The sequence below is a fragment of the Puma concolor genome, chromosome C1, assembly GCF_028749965.1.
Source record: "Puma concolor isolate L17-30 chromosome C1, mPumCon1.1.hap2, whole genome shotgun sequence".
NCBI classification, from domain to species: Eukaryota; Metazoa; Chordata; class Mammalia; order Carnivora; family Felidae; genus Puma; species Puma concolor.
This window is the reverse complement of record NC_141674.1, coordinates 109,046,489-109,064,342: the sequence shown is the minus strand read 5'-3', so window position 1 is coordinate 109,064,342 and position 17,854 is coordinate 109,046,489. Positions and strand designations below refer to the sequence as shown.

General features: G+C 42.4%; 1 protein-coding gene across 6 annotated transcripts in view; it reads right to left on the bottom strand.

The window, feature by feature from the left end:
• Nucleotides 1-17,854, bottom strand: part of ARHGEF4 (Rho guanine nucleotide exchange factor 4) — a 285,073-nt gene that overhangs the window by 78,013 nt on the left and 189,206 nt on the right. Inside the window, exon 1 of one of the 6 annotated variants that reach the window (XM_086718285.1) lies at nt 9,263-9,525. The exons of the other annotated variants lie outside the window; for them this stretch is intronic. Within the exon in view, the coding sequence (XP_086574411.1) occupies nt 9,263-9,320 (58 nt within the window). The 5' untranslated portion in view covers nt 9,321-9,525. Of the gene's footprint in view, nt 1-9,262; nt 9,526-17,854 lie in introns of those variants that run through there. 6 annotated transcript variants of the gene reach the window in all.

Here is a 17,854-nt window from a genome sequence, read left to right as displayed (position 1 = left end):
GAGTTAACTGATGGATAGTCAATAGATACTTAGATTATTTCAATAAGATAGAATATTGAATCGTTCATTGATTACTAAACATAAAGTTTATGTATTCTTGTTCTTTTAATGCTACAGAGAGACTATATATATGTACTTGGGTCTTTTAATGAATGTGTTTCCTTTCTCTACTTTGAGAAGTATTCCGTGAGGGGTATAGATAGAACTAGAAAGTTGTGAGAGAAGAGTTCAACTTGTCATGGTCAAAGCTGATGAAGAGTTGCTAGGTTTTATAAGATTAGCAAAAGGAGCTATAGTATCAAATATTATACTTATGCAAAAAAAAGAAGAATTTGGTTTTCCCTTTGTTAAAACGACAAAAATTTCTTGGATTATTGGTTTTCTCTTAATATGAGGTTGTGTAGGGTTATTTATTGCTTTCTGTGTACTTTGCCTAGACAGCAGAGATTCTGTATATTATGAAACCAATCTTTGTGTTTATGTTGACTTTGCCATGTCTCTGATCACTCCAGATCACAAAGATCTCTTAATTAGACAAGAGCTAAGATTCCTTACAATTATGCTTATTTATTTTTGAAAGAGAGATCGAGAGAGAGAGACAAAGAGTGTGAGCAGGGAGAAGCAGAGACAGGGAGACATCGATCCAAAGCAAGCTCCAGGCTCTGAGCTGTCAGCATAGAGCCCGACATGGGGCTTGAACTCATGAACCGCAAGATGACGACCTGAGCCAAAAGTTAGACACTTAACTGACTGAGCCACCCAGGTGCCCCCGTAATCATGTTTATTTTAGAAATACACTTTGGTTACACAGATAGTCAAGTGTTGTTCAGTAACCCATGATCTTATAATCACTGTTCAAATCTCTTGACAACTTTTGATATTTTGTCTTTCCAAAATTAAATTCTTAAAGATAACTTCTGAACCTGAAACTGCCTTTGGGATCTCCCAGAGGGTTCTTGGAAAATCACAAAGCATTTGTTCTTTCACCTTGTAAAAAATACAAGTGTTATAAATATTTATGTTTATCTGATATGTTACCATAGATGAGTTGATGGGAAGACCTGTCAAGTCCAAAAGAAATATGTGACCTTCCCTAGGTTAAATGTGAATGGATAAAAGGTTAACATAAGTATTTCAGAAATTGTATGCTTTATGGCAAGTTCATAGAGAATTGCCAATGCCCTTACTATCCATGATGTGTTCCTATTTATCAGAGTATTGATCCTACTTTGCCTGGTATCATACAACAATAACATAGCATTATAAGCCATGATCTCATTTATTTTTAAATGTTAACTTGGTTGCAACTTTTACTTTTTTAATTTGAATCTAGCATTTTGTAGGCCAGTAGTTTTCAATTAGGATTGAAATAATAAGATGTATGCAGCAATTTTGTTAATATACAGATGTTTAGGACCTGCTCCAAACTATTCAATCTCTTTATAGGTATTCTTGCTATATTCTAACTACATGGTTTGTATATTCATAATAAATTTTCTCAGGATTATTATATATCAGAAGATTTTTTTTCTCTGTAAAGATTATGTTCATTTATTTTAATAAATTAGCTATAATGTTAACCATCTTCTTTGAAAATAGGGATAATCATTATGTTTATAATTATGTCTCAAATGTTTTGATTGACTTTATTATCTTGTTTTGTATACTGCAGAAAGATCCAAAATTCCTTGTCTGTTATATTATTCTTATTTTGAATCTCATGAGATCTCTCACTTTTAAAGTTATTAGTAATAATTTAACCACAGACACTTTAAGTCTTCTGCAGATAGTTTTTTTGTTTTGTTTATTCTGATGCTTCAGCTACTGGCCCAAGAGCTGCTGCAACAACAAAGTGTCTCAGAATCCCATGAAAGGGACTATGACAGTTACCTTTGAGTGTAGGGTTCTGATGATGTTACATAATCGGCTTTGAGACTGCAATAGTGGATTCCTAAAACTCTAGCAGAGAAGCAGATGGGTTTTAGAGACTGCAATACCAAGACAGACCAGAGAAATAATTAATTATATTAAACTATATGAATTGATGAGGGATGATTGTGGGGTTTCTTTGAAATATTGTTAATATTTTAATGTTCTATTTTCTGGATACATAAGGAACCACTTTTTTTCCTCTTTTTTTTTTTTAATTTTTTTTTTTTCAACGTTTATTTACTTTTGGGACAGAGAGAGACCGAGCATGAACGGGGGAGGGGCAGAGAGAGAGAGAGGGAGACACAGAATCGGAAACAGGCTCCAGGCTCTGAGCCATCAGCCCAGAGCCCGACGCGGGGCTCCAACTCACGGACTGAGAGATCGTGACCTGGCTGAAGTCGGACGCTTAACCGACTGCGCCACCCAGGCGCCCCTACTCTTAAGTTACCTTCAGCTGAAGAATAACCATAGACCATGCTTTTGTAAAATTAAACATTTGTTAATTACACCTTTCTCTCCCTGCCTGAGCCCTCTAGAATTTGGACACTCTGAGTATTCTTATTTTCATAGCAATATAATTGTTTGCATAGGTTCAATAAGTATCTATCCTCCTTGTTAACAGGAGGCACACCTGGAAACTTGGCTATACAACCAAAGCCTTGCATAGAATATCATATTTAAGAATATGAATTTAATGAAGTACACTGAAATGCTTTTAAGGAACTAAAACTGACTTTATGCAGCCAATGCTCATAAAGCCTTCTTGGAAAAACTGGTTAGATTTGGGGCTTTTACGGTTCCCAGCCCTATAGGTCAGTGAGGAAGGTCAGTTTCTGGCAGGCCCAGGAACATGAGGATATTTAGGAAACTTTTAGAAGGGAGGAATTCACCCAAATCTGTAGGTACTAGAGGTGATATCTGGTGGGCAGTCCGTAGCTTGGCTTCCTAGCCTCTGATGTACAATGTTCAAAAATTGGAAGACTTCATATTGTCAAGATCTCAATTCTCCTCAAACTGATTTACAGATTCATCACAATCTGTATCAAGACTGCAGAAGGACATTTTGTAGATATTGATAAATTGATTATAAATTGCATATGGAAAGGCAAAAAACCCAGAATAACTACAGTAATACTGAAAAAGAAGGATAAAATGAGAGGGTTCATATATTTTTCTCAAGACATACTATAAAGCTACAGTACTCAAGACAAATGGTATGGGCAAAAAGATAGACCCTTACATCAATGGAACAGAACAGAGAGTCCAGAAATAGAGGCACAAATGTAGACAGCTGGTTTTTGACAAAAGGACAAAGGCAATTCAATGGAGAAAGGATAGCCTTTTTAACAAAGGGTGCTACGAAACCGGACACACAAAAGCAAAAAAAAAAAAAAAAAAAGAAAGAAATTTGACCCTCATCTCAAACTATATAGAAATTAACTCAAAATGGATAAAAAAAATCTGAGTATAAAATGTAAAATTATGGAACTGTCTAGAAGAAAATACAGGAAACACTTTGTCCTCAGGTTCAGCAAAGGAGTTCCTGGATACAACAGTAAAAGTATGGTCCATAAAAGAAAAATTATAAATTGGGTTCCACTGAAATTACAAACTTTTGCTCTGCAGAAGATATTGTTAAATAATTAAAATACAATCCATAGACTGGAAAAACTATTGGCAAATCACATATCTGACAAGGTATCTGTATTCAGAATATATGAAGAATTCTCAAAACTCAGTAATTAGAAAACAAATAATCCAATGAAAACTGGGCAAAACATTCAGGCACTCTGCCAAAGAAGATATATATCTGGCAAATAGCATATGAAAAAATGTTCAACATCATACTCACTGAGGAAATGCAAATTAAAACCAAATGAGATATCACACAGATAAAACACTGGCAATACTAAGTACTGACAAAAATACAGAACAATGGGAACCATCGTACTTTGATGGTGAGAATGAAAATGGTACATCCACTTTGAAAAAGTGTTTGATAGCTTCTTATAGTTAAGGATACACTTAGAAAATCACCCAGTAATTTAGTCCTAGGTATAAAATTATGTCCATATAAAGACTCGTACACTAATGTTCATAGTAGCTTTATTTATAATAGACAAAAACTGGAAACCCAAATGTCCTTAAATTAGTGAACTAATAGACAAACTGTGGTATATCCATTAAGTGGAATACTATTCAGCAATTAAAAGGAAAAATAACTTGATACATGCAAAAACACAGATGAACCTCAAATGCGTTATGCCAGGTGAAAGAAGTCAACCTCAAAAGGCAATACAATGAGTCCATTTATATGACACTTTGGAATAGTCAAATCTATATGGATGGAGACTAGACTAACCAGGAACTGGGGGTGGGGAGAGGGGTTGACTACAAAGGGACAGCATTAAGTTTTTAGATTAATGGGACTCTTCTGTATTTAGATTATCATGGTAGTTACATGACTGTATACATTTGTCAAAACTCTTAGAACTATACAGCAAAAAGAGTAACTTTACTGTGTATAACTTCAAAAATAAAATAAAGAAGGAAAGAAAGTATGCAAGCAATTTGACCACATCAACATCCTGCTTGAAACCTTTCCATAGCTCCAAGAACTGTTAGTCCACAGTTGTTAGCATGGAGCCACAGCCTGGTCCTCCTTCTCTCTTGTTATGCTCCTCATTCCATATTATTTGCAATTCCTGCATATTTAAAGCACCTGATACAGTACCCAGTGCAGGTACTCAGTAAACACAGGCTCTCTTCATTTGAACATCATTCTGCATTTGTTTATGTTGGCCCTTTCTCATGAAGGCTCTTTCTACTCCTCACTCCAGCTAACTTGCAGGCATGAAGACTCAGGCAATACCTTCTCCTGAAGGGTTTCTCTGACTCACTTCCTCCCCATCTCTGCCCCTCATAACAGGTGGACTCTGGTGCCTCTCTTCTGAGCTTCCCCATCTGTGCAATAAAGGCTTGGGGATGTTCAAACCTTACACATTTTGAAGAAGGGCCTGGCCTTCAGCTGGTTTGAGGGAGATTGACTCTAAGGGTCTGAAATATCCTGCCTGATAAGTGTGGCTTTGTATACCTGGGCCTTCAGCCACTCCAGACAGTTTATACTAACAGTGTGATTGACCATGGGGTCCCTGGGCTACACTGTATCAGTGTGACTCTGGAGAGCTTGGAGACTTTAGTTAAGGTCAGTCTTGTGGGCACTACATGCCTAAGTAATTGACCTCCAATAAAAACCCTGGACACCAAGGCTTCAGCATACTCTCCTGGTTGGCAATACTTCCTACATGTTGTCACACGCACGCTGTTGCTGGGAGAACCAAGCATGGTCCATGTGATTCCATGGGAGGGGACATCTGGAAGTTTGCTCCTGGTTTCCCTTGGACTATGGCCTATGATCATTTTGCCTTGGTTGATTTTAATCTGTATGCTTCCACAATAATAAACTGGAACAGCTTTTCTGAGCTGTGTGAGTCTTTCTAGAGAATCCTCCACTGAGAGTGGCTTGGGGCCATGGGTTCCCCCTGACACATCATACCACTGGGTTTACTTCTATCAGAGCACTTATAATGAGCTGTCACTGTCTGTCTCTTTCTGTGCTGTCATTTATTTAAGAGCAAGAACCTTGTATGATTTGCCTACCATCTTAGTGCCTAGTACTGTGCCTGGAACATGATGAGTGTTAAATAAATGTCTGACTTCAAGAGAGGCCTAGCCTTCTCATAAGTCTGATTCCTATCCAAGTCAGAAAAATGCCTCAGGGACTTGCAGAGGAATGTGGAAGTAGCAAGCCTTTTCTCCTAAGAAGAAATCATAAGGCATTAACCATGCAAAAGCACAGGTAGTAAAAACTGTCAACTCCAGAAGCCTGAACTGAGAATTAATTCTGTCAGACAAGACACCCAGAGTAGGAATTTTAAAAGCCTTAGCTCAGGAGTGGCAGTGTGTAACATGACTGAGGGCTATGGAGACTAGGTGGTTGCTTAGGGGGAGATGAGAAGAGCAGGACAGAAAGAAGGGTTACAGAAATTCCACCTTGTCATCTATGTTTTATTTTCAGATTCTGCCTTTAAGGAAAGCCCTCTCTGCACCAGAAAAAGTGAGGTTTCAATGGAAAATGCCAAGAGTGTACATTTAAAATTCAAGAAGTCTTTTGGAAATAAGGAGAATCTATAGGTCTCTGGTAGATTCCATGGCTGATGCTCTGCCCTGCAGGTAAGCTGCAATTCCAGTCTCCAGTACTAGCCTTTCTGGTTCTTGATGACAACTACACAAATGTTTAGCAATACACTCCATTACAAAATCACAAAAACAAGAATTAAGTTTGCTAAGGATCTTTTACTGGTAATTCTTAATTTTTCTTAAGAGAAAAACGTAGTTCAATTAAACACACACATGCTTTGTCTTAGAGCCACAGACCAAACAGAAACACAGCATACAATAAATGCCGACTCACAGACGGTATCCACCCCAAATCAATAGCTCTGACTAGAGTCATGGAATTTTATAGTTGATTAGAGAAGAGGTCAGGTCTTTGATTTCAATGTCTTCGTTTTGAAAATGGGGTAACTGGGATCTAGAAAAAAGCCATGAGTGTTGAATAAAGATAATAGCATGGAAATAGCCAAGACAGTACTTTGATATGTCCTCCCCCACACAACACAACCTTTCCTTTCTGGACCTGGCCCAGCCTCCACTCCAAATCTGGCAAAGAGCCCTTATCAAATCACATGGATACAGACCTAGAGCTCTAGGGAGACAGGACCTAGCTAGGCAGACTGGGATGAGTTACTGCATCTCTCTGGGCCTGTTGTTGTACCTGAGTTGTAGGATAATAATGCTTACCTCACTGGATTTTATGTGGTGAAGGAGGTAACATGCAGCATCATACCTGGCATATAGAAGGTACTCAAAAAATTACTCTCCCTTTGTTCTTCCCATTGACTCCCCATCTATGGCAGCCTTTCCAAGATCTCCTCATCTAAACCACAAATCCAAAGAGTATTACTTGAGTGCTTATTTTCTCAATTCCTTCTAAGGATGGCAAATAGCTAGTACCATTCCAGAAGAGAAGAGAGTTCTTGCATTGCATCCAGTAGATGTCTTGGGACATTAGGGCTTAATTCTCTGTAGGAATCCAGTTGAGATGGTTTCATGGACTCACAAAGCTCTACAGGGTTCATGGCAGTACACTGTTACAAATCTGGTTTTGGATATTACTGATACAGGGTTCCCAAAACAAGGCAGGTGGTAGAGGGTTGAGGGATGGGACTGAGGATGAAGAGGGGATTCAAAATGCTTTCAAGCCCTGGGTCTCCATAGTTGGTTACTGACCAGCACTCCCTGAGCACGAGCATTGTTCTGTCCATAAGTCTAGTGATACCTGTGTTCTGTGAGGGGCATGGCATTTGCTTTTGGGCCTCACATAAACTCTTCCAATATCATGCTGCTTTAAACTCTGCCCTCCCATTATAGGGGCATCTCTGAGTCCCTCAAGGAGCAGTTTTCTGGGCCTTAGCTTTTACCTTGCCCCACCCCCCAACACACACATACACATCACCCCAGAACTTCACACACACACACACACACACACACACACACACACACACACACACACACACACACAGCTGTCTATTATCTCTGAAACTCATCCAGGCTGCCTCCATGCCCCTGGTGTGGTCTGGAGAGTCCCTGAATCTCAGAGTCACCTAATAAACCTGGGTTTCTTCCATTTCCATCTGCCTCACCCCTGCTCTGGGGCAAAGAATCCTTGGGTACACCAGGGCACCTCCTCCAGCTTCTCTGGGCCTGTTTGCCATTGCTAAGGTGGAGCTGGTATGTCTTCTCACTCTGGAAGTGGAAGGAAAGCCATTTGGGCAAAGAGAAAAAAAGGAGTCCTTTGCCAGTTTCCTTAAAGTCTCACTTATGGTATTATCTAGTTTGGTTTTCTCAAGTGGGGTTTCTACTTAAGTACCCCAGAGAGGAAGGAGAGTTTCAAGGGAATTGAGATGGGAGGGTGTCAGAGCTGCAGAATTTTGAAAACCTTTTATTTGGAGGAGACACCAACTTTTCTGAGTTTCATGTGTTTGTTTTGGGACAGCGCAGATGAGAATCATGGAGTGCTCAATACAAGGGTCTGGGCATCACCTTCCTTGTCTAAACCCACTGACTTTAGAGCAGAGTCCCAACCCTGTATCTGCCAGTAAAGGTACAACCCTTGGGAGCCAACCTTTGACTCTACTCCTCAACGTGGTCTATGCTCCACCCCTGGGGGAGGGTGGGAACTGCTGTCTGCATGCCACCCCCCCAACCCCCAACCCCTGCTCCTCTCGGGTTGGCGGCTCTGACCAGAGCACACACAGCGCCTCACTTCCACCTCCACCACTGGGTATGACCACAGACTGTACCCTCTACCTCATGCATAAGCATAATGCACACATTACCTTCTGCCCCCTACCGCCTGATTTCTGATTTCTGGGCAGTACCTGTCTTCCTTTACAGCTCCCACTTCAGGGGCTCAAAAATAACTTTTTGAATGTTTGCAAGAAGTAAAATACAAAGAATCCAGTTTGCCAACTAACCAAGGGTTGGGGATCACCATTTATAAAACCACTCTGGACTTGCTTACTAATACGTAGGGTCAAAGTCTTCTCAATCTGTAGCCAGAACGCGGTCCTCCGACTAGAGCGGGGAGCACATGGTCCTGGGGACCCCAGAGCAACCCTATCTCGGAGAAACAGCACTGCTTGCTTCAGAGGGCCCGAGACAAGCCCCCTCCTCTGGGTGGGGCGCCTCTGTCCTGAAGCCAGGACCAAACACAATGAATCTGGTCCACCCTTGACCAGCGAGCCCTTTCCCACCTTCTTCCGTTTTAGAGGTCAAAAAACTGCAGTTCGGAAAGCCAGCCACGTGCCGTTGGTCAAGCAAGAACAGTTGCATCAAGGACCAAATTCTATTCTCACCTTAAACACTCAGTCTCCCGGCTGACGACGCGCCCTGCTACGGGAGTGGGGTGCAAACAAGGTCCCAGCTGTAACAGGTAGCCCACTGGTGAAAGTGGGGGGAAGAAGGGACAGGCATGACAGGAGGCGGGGCGGCGGTAAATCAGAAGATAAGCAGGGAAAAGAAAAGGAATCTGGAGGGCGACGCAGCGGGCAGCAAGGAACCAGAAAATGGAAGCGAAAATCAGAGAGAGTGAGGGAGGAGAGGACAGGAAAGAAGAGGAGGCGAGACAGTGTCGCGGGGAAGGGGGAGCGGCAGGTCACGAGAGGACAGACGCGGGGCGCGGCAGGGGCGCGGACGGCGCCCTTACCGGCGGTGGCCGAGCGCAGGCTCTCCAGGCTCCAGGAGCGCGACAGGGCGCCGCGCATGCCCCCGCTGCCGCCGCGGCCTCCGCACACCACGCCGCTGCTGTCGGAGTCCGAGCCCGGGGACAGCCCGGCGCTACTGCCCCCGCTGCTGCTGCTGGTGCCGAGGTCGCCACTCGTCTGCCCGCTCGACTCGCTCGGGCATTGCTGCGCCCGGCTGCAGGCGGGCCCGAGCTCCAGCCACAGGCTCGGCGGCGGCTGGGCCGCGGGCGGCGGGGCGAGCGGGCTGGGGCCGGCGGCTCCGTCGGAGGGCGAGGGGCGTGCGGGCGGGAGCGCGGCGTCCCCGGCCCCATCCCCGCCGCCGCACGGCCGCCGCTCCGGCCCGGCTGACATCATGGGGCTCCGCTAAGGAGGCTCGCGGTCGGCCGCCGCCCGCTCAGGCTCTGCGGGGCGCGCGCGGGGCGGGCGCGGGGCGCGGTCGGGCGCCGAGCAGGCAGGGCGCGGCGCCACCGCTCGCCGCCCGCCCCCGGCCAGCCTGGCGGGCGCACAGCCGCGGCGGCCACCCGGGTGCGGGTCGCGGGCCCGGTCGGCTCGCGCTCACGCACGCGCGCACGCAGACCTGGAGCGGCGGGGGCGGCGGCGGCGGCGGGCGCGGCGCGCGGGGGCACCGCCACCCTGGGTCCCCGCAGGGCCGCTCCCCGCCGCCAGCATTCCCGCGCGTGTGTTAGTTAGGCTGGGGTCATCTGACAAGGCGACGCACCCGTAGGGCCGGTGGGCGCTCGCTTCTCTTCCGCAGGGACCCAGCTCAGACTGCGGGCAGCGCGTCCGTGCCCACGTGGGGGCGGGAACGCAGGCGGGAGCGCGGGGCCGGGCTCCGGCTGACCTCCGCGAACACCGTCTCGGGGGAGCGCGCTTGGCCGGGACACGCCCCCAGCCCCCGGGCCTGCCACGCGCACGGTGTGCGGAGGGGAGCGGCACCGCGATCCTCCCGAGAGCCTGTCAGCAGGAATCTGCCCCGCTCAGGAGCATGGTCCCCGCCACGAAAGTGCCTGAAACAGCCTAGCAGCAGGCACAGATGAGAATGGGAGCCCCAAAGCACAAGACAGCCAGGGATTACAGGGGTTTGTTTTGGGGGAGGATAGGGATTGTTAGGGGAAAAAGTTGCTGTTTCCTCGGACCCTCCCAGACACTCCTGAGTGTTTTGTAGGTTCTTGGAGTGTACCTAAAGGGTGAAGTACATCCACTGTTCCATACAAGGACAATACATCAAGAAGTACTTATAGGAGGGGCGCCTGGGTGGCTCAGTCGGTTGAGCGTCCGAATTCGGCTCAGGTCACGATCTCACGGTCCGTGAGTTCCAGCCCCGCGTCGGGCTCTGGGCTGATGGCTCAGAGCCTGGAGCCTGCTTCCGATTCTGTGTCTCCCTCTCTCTCTGACCCTCCCCCGTTCATGCTCTGTCTCTGTCTCAAAAATAAATAAACGTTAAAAAAATTAAAAAAAAAAAAAAAAGAAGTACTTATAGGAAATACAAAATCTGGGAGGTGAAAACAGTGGGAGACTTGGTCTTGGACGTGAGATGTGTGAGGGAAGTCCTAATATGGATTGATATGGACTTATCAGCTTTTTAATGACCCTTCCCTCCCAACCTCCTACCCACCCCACCCCCCTCCCCCAGCAACATCCCTCCTCCAACTCCTCCAAGCCCTAGCAAGCTGGTTGGTTGTAAAGTGGCAGAAGTATTAACAACAGTGAGGATGAAATGAGAGGCCACATACCAGCTGGTATAGGGCGGATGCTGCAAAAGTGGTCATTTTCTCCCCTTCTTTGCATTTGGGGTCCGTTTCCTGTTGCCTGTCTCCTCTGTGTGCTCCTAGCGCTGTACCATGGGGAACCCTGTGTCTTCATAATATCTATCTCCTCTCTTTGTAGGCCCTCTGTTATCTCCTCTATCAGATTAATATATTAATATCTGCTGCTTTTAATAGACTCAGGGGCTGGGGACAATGGTATGCCAACATTTATATAAAGTACAAAACCCTATACAAGCATAAGGTAATGCCGGCATTGTTGGGTGTTCAATTGATGGGCCCTGGGGGGTGACTCAGCCAATCCGCATCTTGAAGCTCCTCCCTCAACTTACTGTACTTGTTCCAGGAGACTGTGTGCTTTCCTAACCACTCCATACCTGGAATGCACACTTCTTATCCATGCCTCTATCCTTTCCTGCCCTTGGGAAGGACAATTCTGTCCTCCCCTTATTCCTGATTATGGGAGGTTCTGCAAGAAGGGCCCCCCTCATATTCTTAAGTGGCTGTCAGGTTGAGGGCTCTGAGATAAGTTCCTGTGGGTGGGAAGAACTGCTCAGGAAGGAGATGGTCATTGCCAGCAGGAGGCACAGATCAAGAGACACCACTCCCAACTCATCAGCAAGTCTGGGTTCTGCCTCCAGAATAAGTTTCAAAGTTGTCCATATTTATTTTACTGCTACCAGTATCATACTGTGCTTGGAAGACTGCTTTAGTCTTTTAACTTGTTCCACAGAGCAGCCTGAGAGAGCTCTAAAATATAAATCATACCATGTCACGCTCCTGCTTCAAACCCTTCAGAAGCATCTCTTCACAATTAGCCAGACCCGCAAAACCCGTGTACTGACCTGACCTATCTCTCCAATTCTGATCATCTCCCCCATCCTTTGCTCTCTGCCCTGCAGCCACTGTGGCCACCTTGCTGTTTCTCCTTCTAGCCTCAGGGCCTTTGCACTTATTGTTCCTTTCACCTGGAATGCTCTTCTTTTTGCTTTTCAAGGTACTGGCTCCTTCTCAACATCAGATCTTAGCAAATGTTATCTCCTCAGTGAAACTTCATTTATTTCTTCCTAGGACTCATCTGTCAATGGCTTGTTGTTTATCTGTTGTCTGCCCCCATAGACCATGGATGCTGTGAGGGCAGCAGCTCCTTACCTATCACTGTGTCTCAGTGTGAGCAGAGCACCTGTTGCAGGCTGGGTGCCTGGTAAGTGCCTGTGGGAGAATGAGTGGGGGCATGGAACTGAACAAGAGGCCAGTTAAGCAGGACGAGAAGAACATTCTTGTTCTGCGGGTTCAGAACAGATGAGCAGATGATGTGTGATACTGAATGGATGGTAACAAAGGTGGTGCCTCCAGATGACAGCAGCATGGGCTGATCTAGCCTGTGTAAGCCACAGTCAACCAGACAGCCAAGCACCATGCTTTTTTTGAGTCCATTTTTCTTTTAAGTCTTCCTGAGACTTCAGTAAATTCTTATTTGAACCAGCTATCCCGGTCTCAGCTCTGCTGTAGGGAAGATCAGAGTGTCCTCATTTGAGCTATAGTATGAAAAAAGGATCCACATTTTTTAAGACCACGGTGGTGATGGCAGCTGAAATTACTACATACTATCCAAGGATAAGGGAATCTTGGGGGATGAAAGTTGATGCAATGAGACTTAGCTGCCTCCCTAATATGGGAAACCCTCCAAACTCATCCATTTCTGATACCAATAAGGGAGAGATGAGATTTTGGTTCTCTTGCCATCACATGGTAGGTTTATAATTATATCTCTATATCTCTATTTCTATCTATCTATCTATCTATCTATCTATCTATCTATCTATCTATCTATCTGAATTAATGTTAATACAGCATCTTTATGAGAAAGGTCAGCACAGAAGGATCACTGTTTGAGACTGGTTCAATGATGTGAAAATAGGAGCTGCAATGTTCAGCTGTACATGTAGAAACAGACAGTTGTCTAAATTTAGAGATTGGCTTCTGTCCTGTCTCTTCTAGCTAACCCTGTATTTCAGTTTCTACAAAAGTGTTAAACAGAAAGAAGCTTTAAAACCAGAGAGATCTGGGTTCAAGTTCTGTTTTTCTCTTACTACTTGTGACTTTGGGTAACTTATTGAAACTTCTTAAGTCTTTCTCCCTTCACCCATCAAATAATGATACTGAGAACTATTTTTGCAGGATTATTGTAGGGATTATATAAAGTGATATGTGCATATACAATAGTGCCTAGCAATGTCTGAACTATTAGCAGCTATTTATTAAGTATATATTAGGTGTTAAGTACTTTGCATATATTATTTAACTTCCACAACAACTTTAATAGGTACCATTATTAGCCTCATTTTTCAGTTGAAAATAATAAGCTCAGAATAACCCAAGGCCACACATTTAGGAAGTGGTGGAATTGGTTCCAGTGCTCACCAACTATGCTTTGAACCACTATGTAATTGTTAATTCCTTTCCTCCTGATTTTGAGGATTCTCTAGACAGTTCTTGCTGGAATATTATCAGTATCATTGGCAAGAGACATTGTGAGCCTACTTTGTACATAGCATACTGCTAGCTGTTGGGGATATAATGAGGAAGTTTAAGCAATGGATCTTGATATTGAATAAGTATGATATAGTCTCAGCCATCCAAATTATCTCCTTTAAGACTCTTCCTGAGATGACTAACAGGTTATAATAATAGGGAAAATTGAGATTGTCTTCAGGCAAGCAGGACAATGACGAATTCTACTGACCCACTCCCCAGTGAAACTAGTGGAAAATACTTAAAAATAGTCACTTAAAACCTCTGGATATATTCCTAGGGGAAAATAGAAAATGTACACTCCTTCAGTGATTGTCACTCAGAGAGAAGCCTGCCATTATCCCCATCCCCAGCTCCAGAGCTCTTCCTCAAATATTTTGCCTAGGGGTAGAATTTTGACTGTGGGAAGGCTGTAAACAGATTATTGCTATTTTTTTCCTAGAAGAACTGCCCTCATTTGTATTAGAGCATGGAGAAGTTTAAACCTAAAGGTGCTCCCCAGAGCAGTGAAGCTTCTGGTGAAAGGCATTTGGGAACATATTCATGGATCTAATGAAAATACAGCCTAAAATTATAAGCCCATTAGTTTTCAAGAAAGAACCAGGAATGAGATATTTCTTTGCAAGAAAGAACCAAGAATAAGCCCTTCTGGGATCAGAACAAATACCAAACACAGATCTCTGAAACTATTCCTTCAAAGGAGCCAGAATTTGAGCAGCTTATGCCCCAAGGCATTGTTGTAAACAGTAGACTAATCAGCTGCCAATCAGTGGAATTTAAAAGCTGAGTTTAACAATAGAAGGGTCAATCCATCAGGAAGATATAACAATTAAAAAACATATATGCCTAATAACAGAGAACCAAAATACATAAGGCAAAAACCAATAGAAATGAAGGGAGAAAGGGATATCCAACTTTCAATAATGCATAAAACAACTATACAGAAGATCACACAAATAGAAGAATTGAACAAAACTACAAACCAATTGGACCTGCTAGTATCTATACAGCATACCACCCAACAATAGAAGATATATTCTTTTCAAGTGCACATGGGACACTTTCTAGGATAGACCATATATTAGTCCATAAAACAAACTTCAGTAAATTTAAAGGATAGAAATAATACAAAGCATGTTTTTTTGACCACATGGAATAAAATTAGAAATCAGTAATGGGAACTTTAGGAAACTCACAAATATGTGGAAATTAAACAACACACTCCTAAGTAACCAATGAGTCAAAGAACAGACCAAAAGAAAAATCAGAAAACACTTTGAGATAAATGAAAATGAAGACAAAATATGCCCAAACTTATGGGACACAGCTAAAGCAACACTTATAGGGAAGTTTACAGCTGCTTATGCCTGTATTGAGAGAAGAAAGCTCTCAAGTCAACAACCAAATTTGCACCTTATAACACTAAAAAAAAAAGAAAAAATGCAAAACCTAAAGCAAGCAGAAGGGAGGAAATAATAAAGGTTAGAGTAGAAATCATTACAGAAAAAACCAGACAACAGAAATATAGAGAAATAGAGAACAGATACAGAATAGAGAAAATAAAAGAAACCAAATGCTGGTTTTTAGAAAAGATCAACAAAACTGGCAGACCTTCAGTTGAAGAAAGAAGACTCAAGAAGAGGAGGATCAAGAATAAAGACGAGTACTCAAATTACTAGAATCAAAAATAAAAGAGGGGACGTTACTTCTGACCCTACAGAAATGAAAAGAATGATAAAGGACTACTATAAACTATTGTATACCAGGCATTGAGATGACTTAAATGAAATGGACAAATTCCTAGGAAGACACAACTTTCAAAACTCACTCAAGAAGAAGGAGACAATCTGAATAGACCTACAAGTGGAGATTGGATCAGTAATCACAAGACTACCTACAGAGAAGAGTTCAGACCCTAGTGGCTTTATCCCTGAATTCTACCAAACATTGAAAAAATAATTAATACCAATTCTTTCCAAACTACTGCAAAAAGTAGAAGAGGAAGGAACATATCCCAACCCATTTTATGAGGCCAATAGTACCCTGATACCAAAACTGACAAAGATATTACAAGAAAACTACAGACCAATATCTCTTATGGATATGGATGCAAAAATCCTGAATAAAATACTAGTAAACCAAATTCATCAAAACATACAGGGATTTATATATCTTAACCAAGTGGGATAAATCCCAGAAGTGCAAGGGTGGAGTAACATCTGAAAATCAATTAATGTAATATACCATATCAGAATAAAGAACAAAAGTTGCATGATTATCTCAATAGACCCAGGAAAAGCACTGACAAAATTCAACACATTCTCATGGTAAAAAAAAAACAAAAAACTAAGGAAAAAGCCAAACAACTCAACAAACTAGGAATAGAAGGTAAATTTACCTGATAAGGGTGTCTATGAAAAACCTACAGCTAACAACATACTTAATGGTGAAGATGGGATACTTTACCCCTAAGATCAAGAACAAGGTATGGATACCTACTCTTGCCATTTCTATTCAACTTTACTGTCTGGAGGCTATAATCAGGACGGTTAGGCAAGGAAAAGAAATAAAAGACATCTAGATGGGAAAACTACCTCTATTTACAGATGACACAATCTTGTATGTAGAAAATCCTAAGGAATCCATTAAAAAAATGACTAGAGCTAAGAAATGAATTCAACAAGGTTGCAGGATACAAGATCAATATACAAAAATCGATTATATTTCTATATAGTTCTATATACTTTCAATGAAAATTAAGAAAATTTCATTTGCAAAGCATCAAAAAGAATAAAATACTTAAGAGTGAATTTTTCAAAAGGGGTACAAACTTGTATTCTGAAGGTGATGAAACATAGTTGAAAGAAATAAAAGAAGATCTAAATAAATGGGAAGAATCCCATGTTTGTGGATCAAGAAATTCAGCATTGTTAAGATACTCTCCAAATTCATTTATAGATTCAACACAGTCCTCATGCTAACCCTAGCTGATTTCTTTGTAGAAATTGATACCTGATTCTAAAATTCATATGGAATTGCAAGAGACTCAGAATAGCCAAGACATTCCTTAAAAGGAAGGGTAAAGGAAGAGAAAGACTCCACTTCCCAATTTCAAAATTTACTACAAAGCAATAGCAAACAAGACAGTGCGGTACTGGTACAAGGACAGACACAGATCAGTGGAATAGAACTGACAGTCCAGGAATAAATCCGTATCTATAATGAACTTACAAGGCTACCAAACCATTGAAAGGGGAAAGAATACTCTTTTCAACAAATGGTACTGGAACAACTGGATATCCACATGAAAATGAACTCAAATAAAAAAACTTAAATGTAAGAGCTAAAACTATGATACTCTCAGTAAAAAACATAAAGGCAAATACTCATGACCTTAGATTTGGTAAAGGATTCTTAGATATGATATCAAAAGCATGGGCAACAAAGGAAAAAGATAGATAAGCTGGACTTCATCAATATTAAAAAAAAATTCCGGGGCACCTGGGTGGCTCAGTCAGTAGAGCGTCCACCTTCAGCTCGGGTTAAGATCTCGCCGTTTGTGGGTTTGGGCTTTGCATCGGACTCTGTGCTGACAGCTTGGAGCCTGGAGCCGGCTTTGGATTCTGTATCCCCCTCTCTTTCTGCCCCTTCCTCATTCGTGCTCTCTCTCTCTCTCTCAAAAATAGATAAACATTAAAAAATTAAAAAAAATTCTGTGCTTCAAAGGATACCATCAAGAAAATGAAAGGACAAACCACAGAATAGGAGAAAATATTTGTAAAGATTATTTATCTGATAATTCATGTGCATCTAAGGTATAGAGAACACTTACAACTCAATTAAAAACAGCCAGATATCCCAATTAACACACAAACTGATGGTTACCAGAGGGAAGGTGGGTGGGGGGCGGTGGATGAAATACATGATGGGGATTAAGGAGTCCACTTGTGATAAGCACCACCTATTGGAAATGTTGAATCACCATATTATACACCTAAAACTAACATTACACTATATGTTAACTTACTAGAATTTAAATAAAAACTTAAAAAATGAGTAAAAGAGTAGACATTTCTTAGAAGAATAGAAGACATATAAATGGCTGATAAGTATATAAAAAGAGAAATATAAATCAAAACCACAATGAGATACCACTTGACACCCACTAGTTTGAAAGAATCAAAAAGTCAGATAACAAGTGTGGTGAGGATGTCGATGTTGGAGAAATTACACTGGTGGTGGAAATGTAAAATG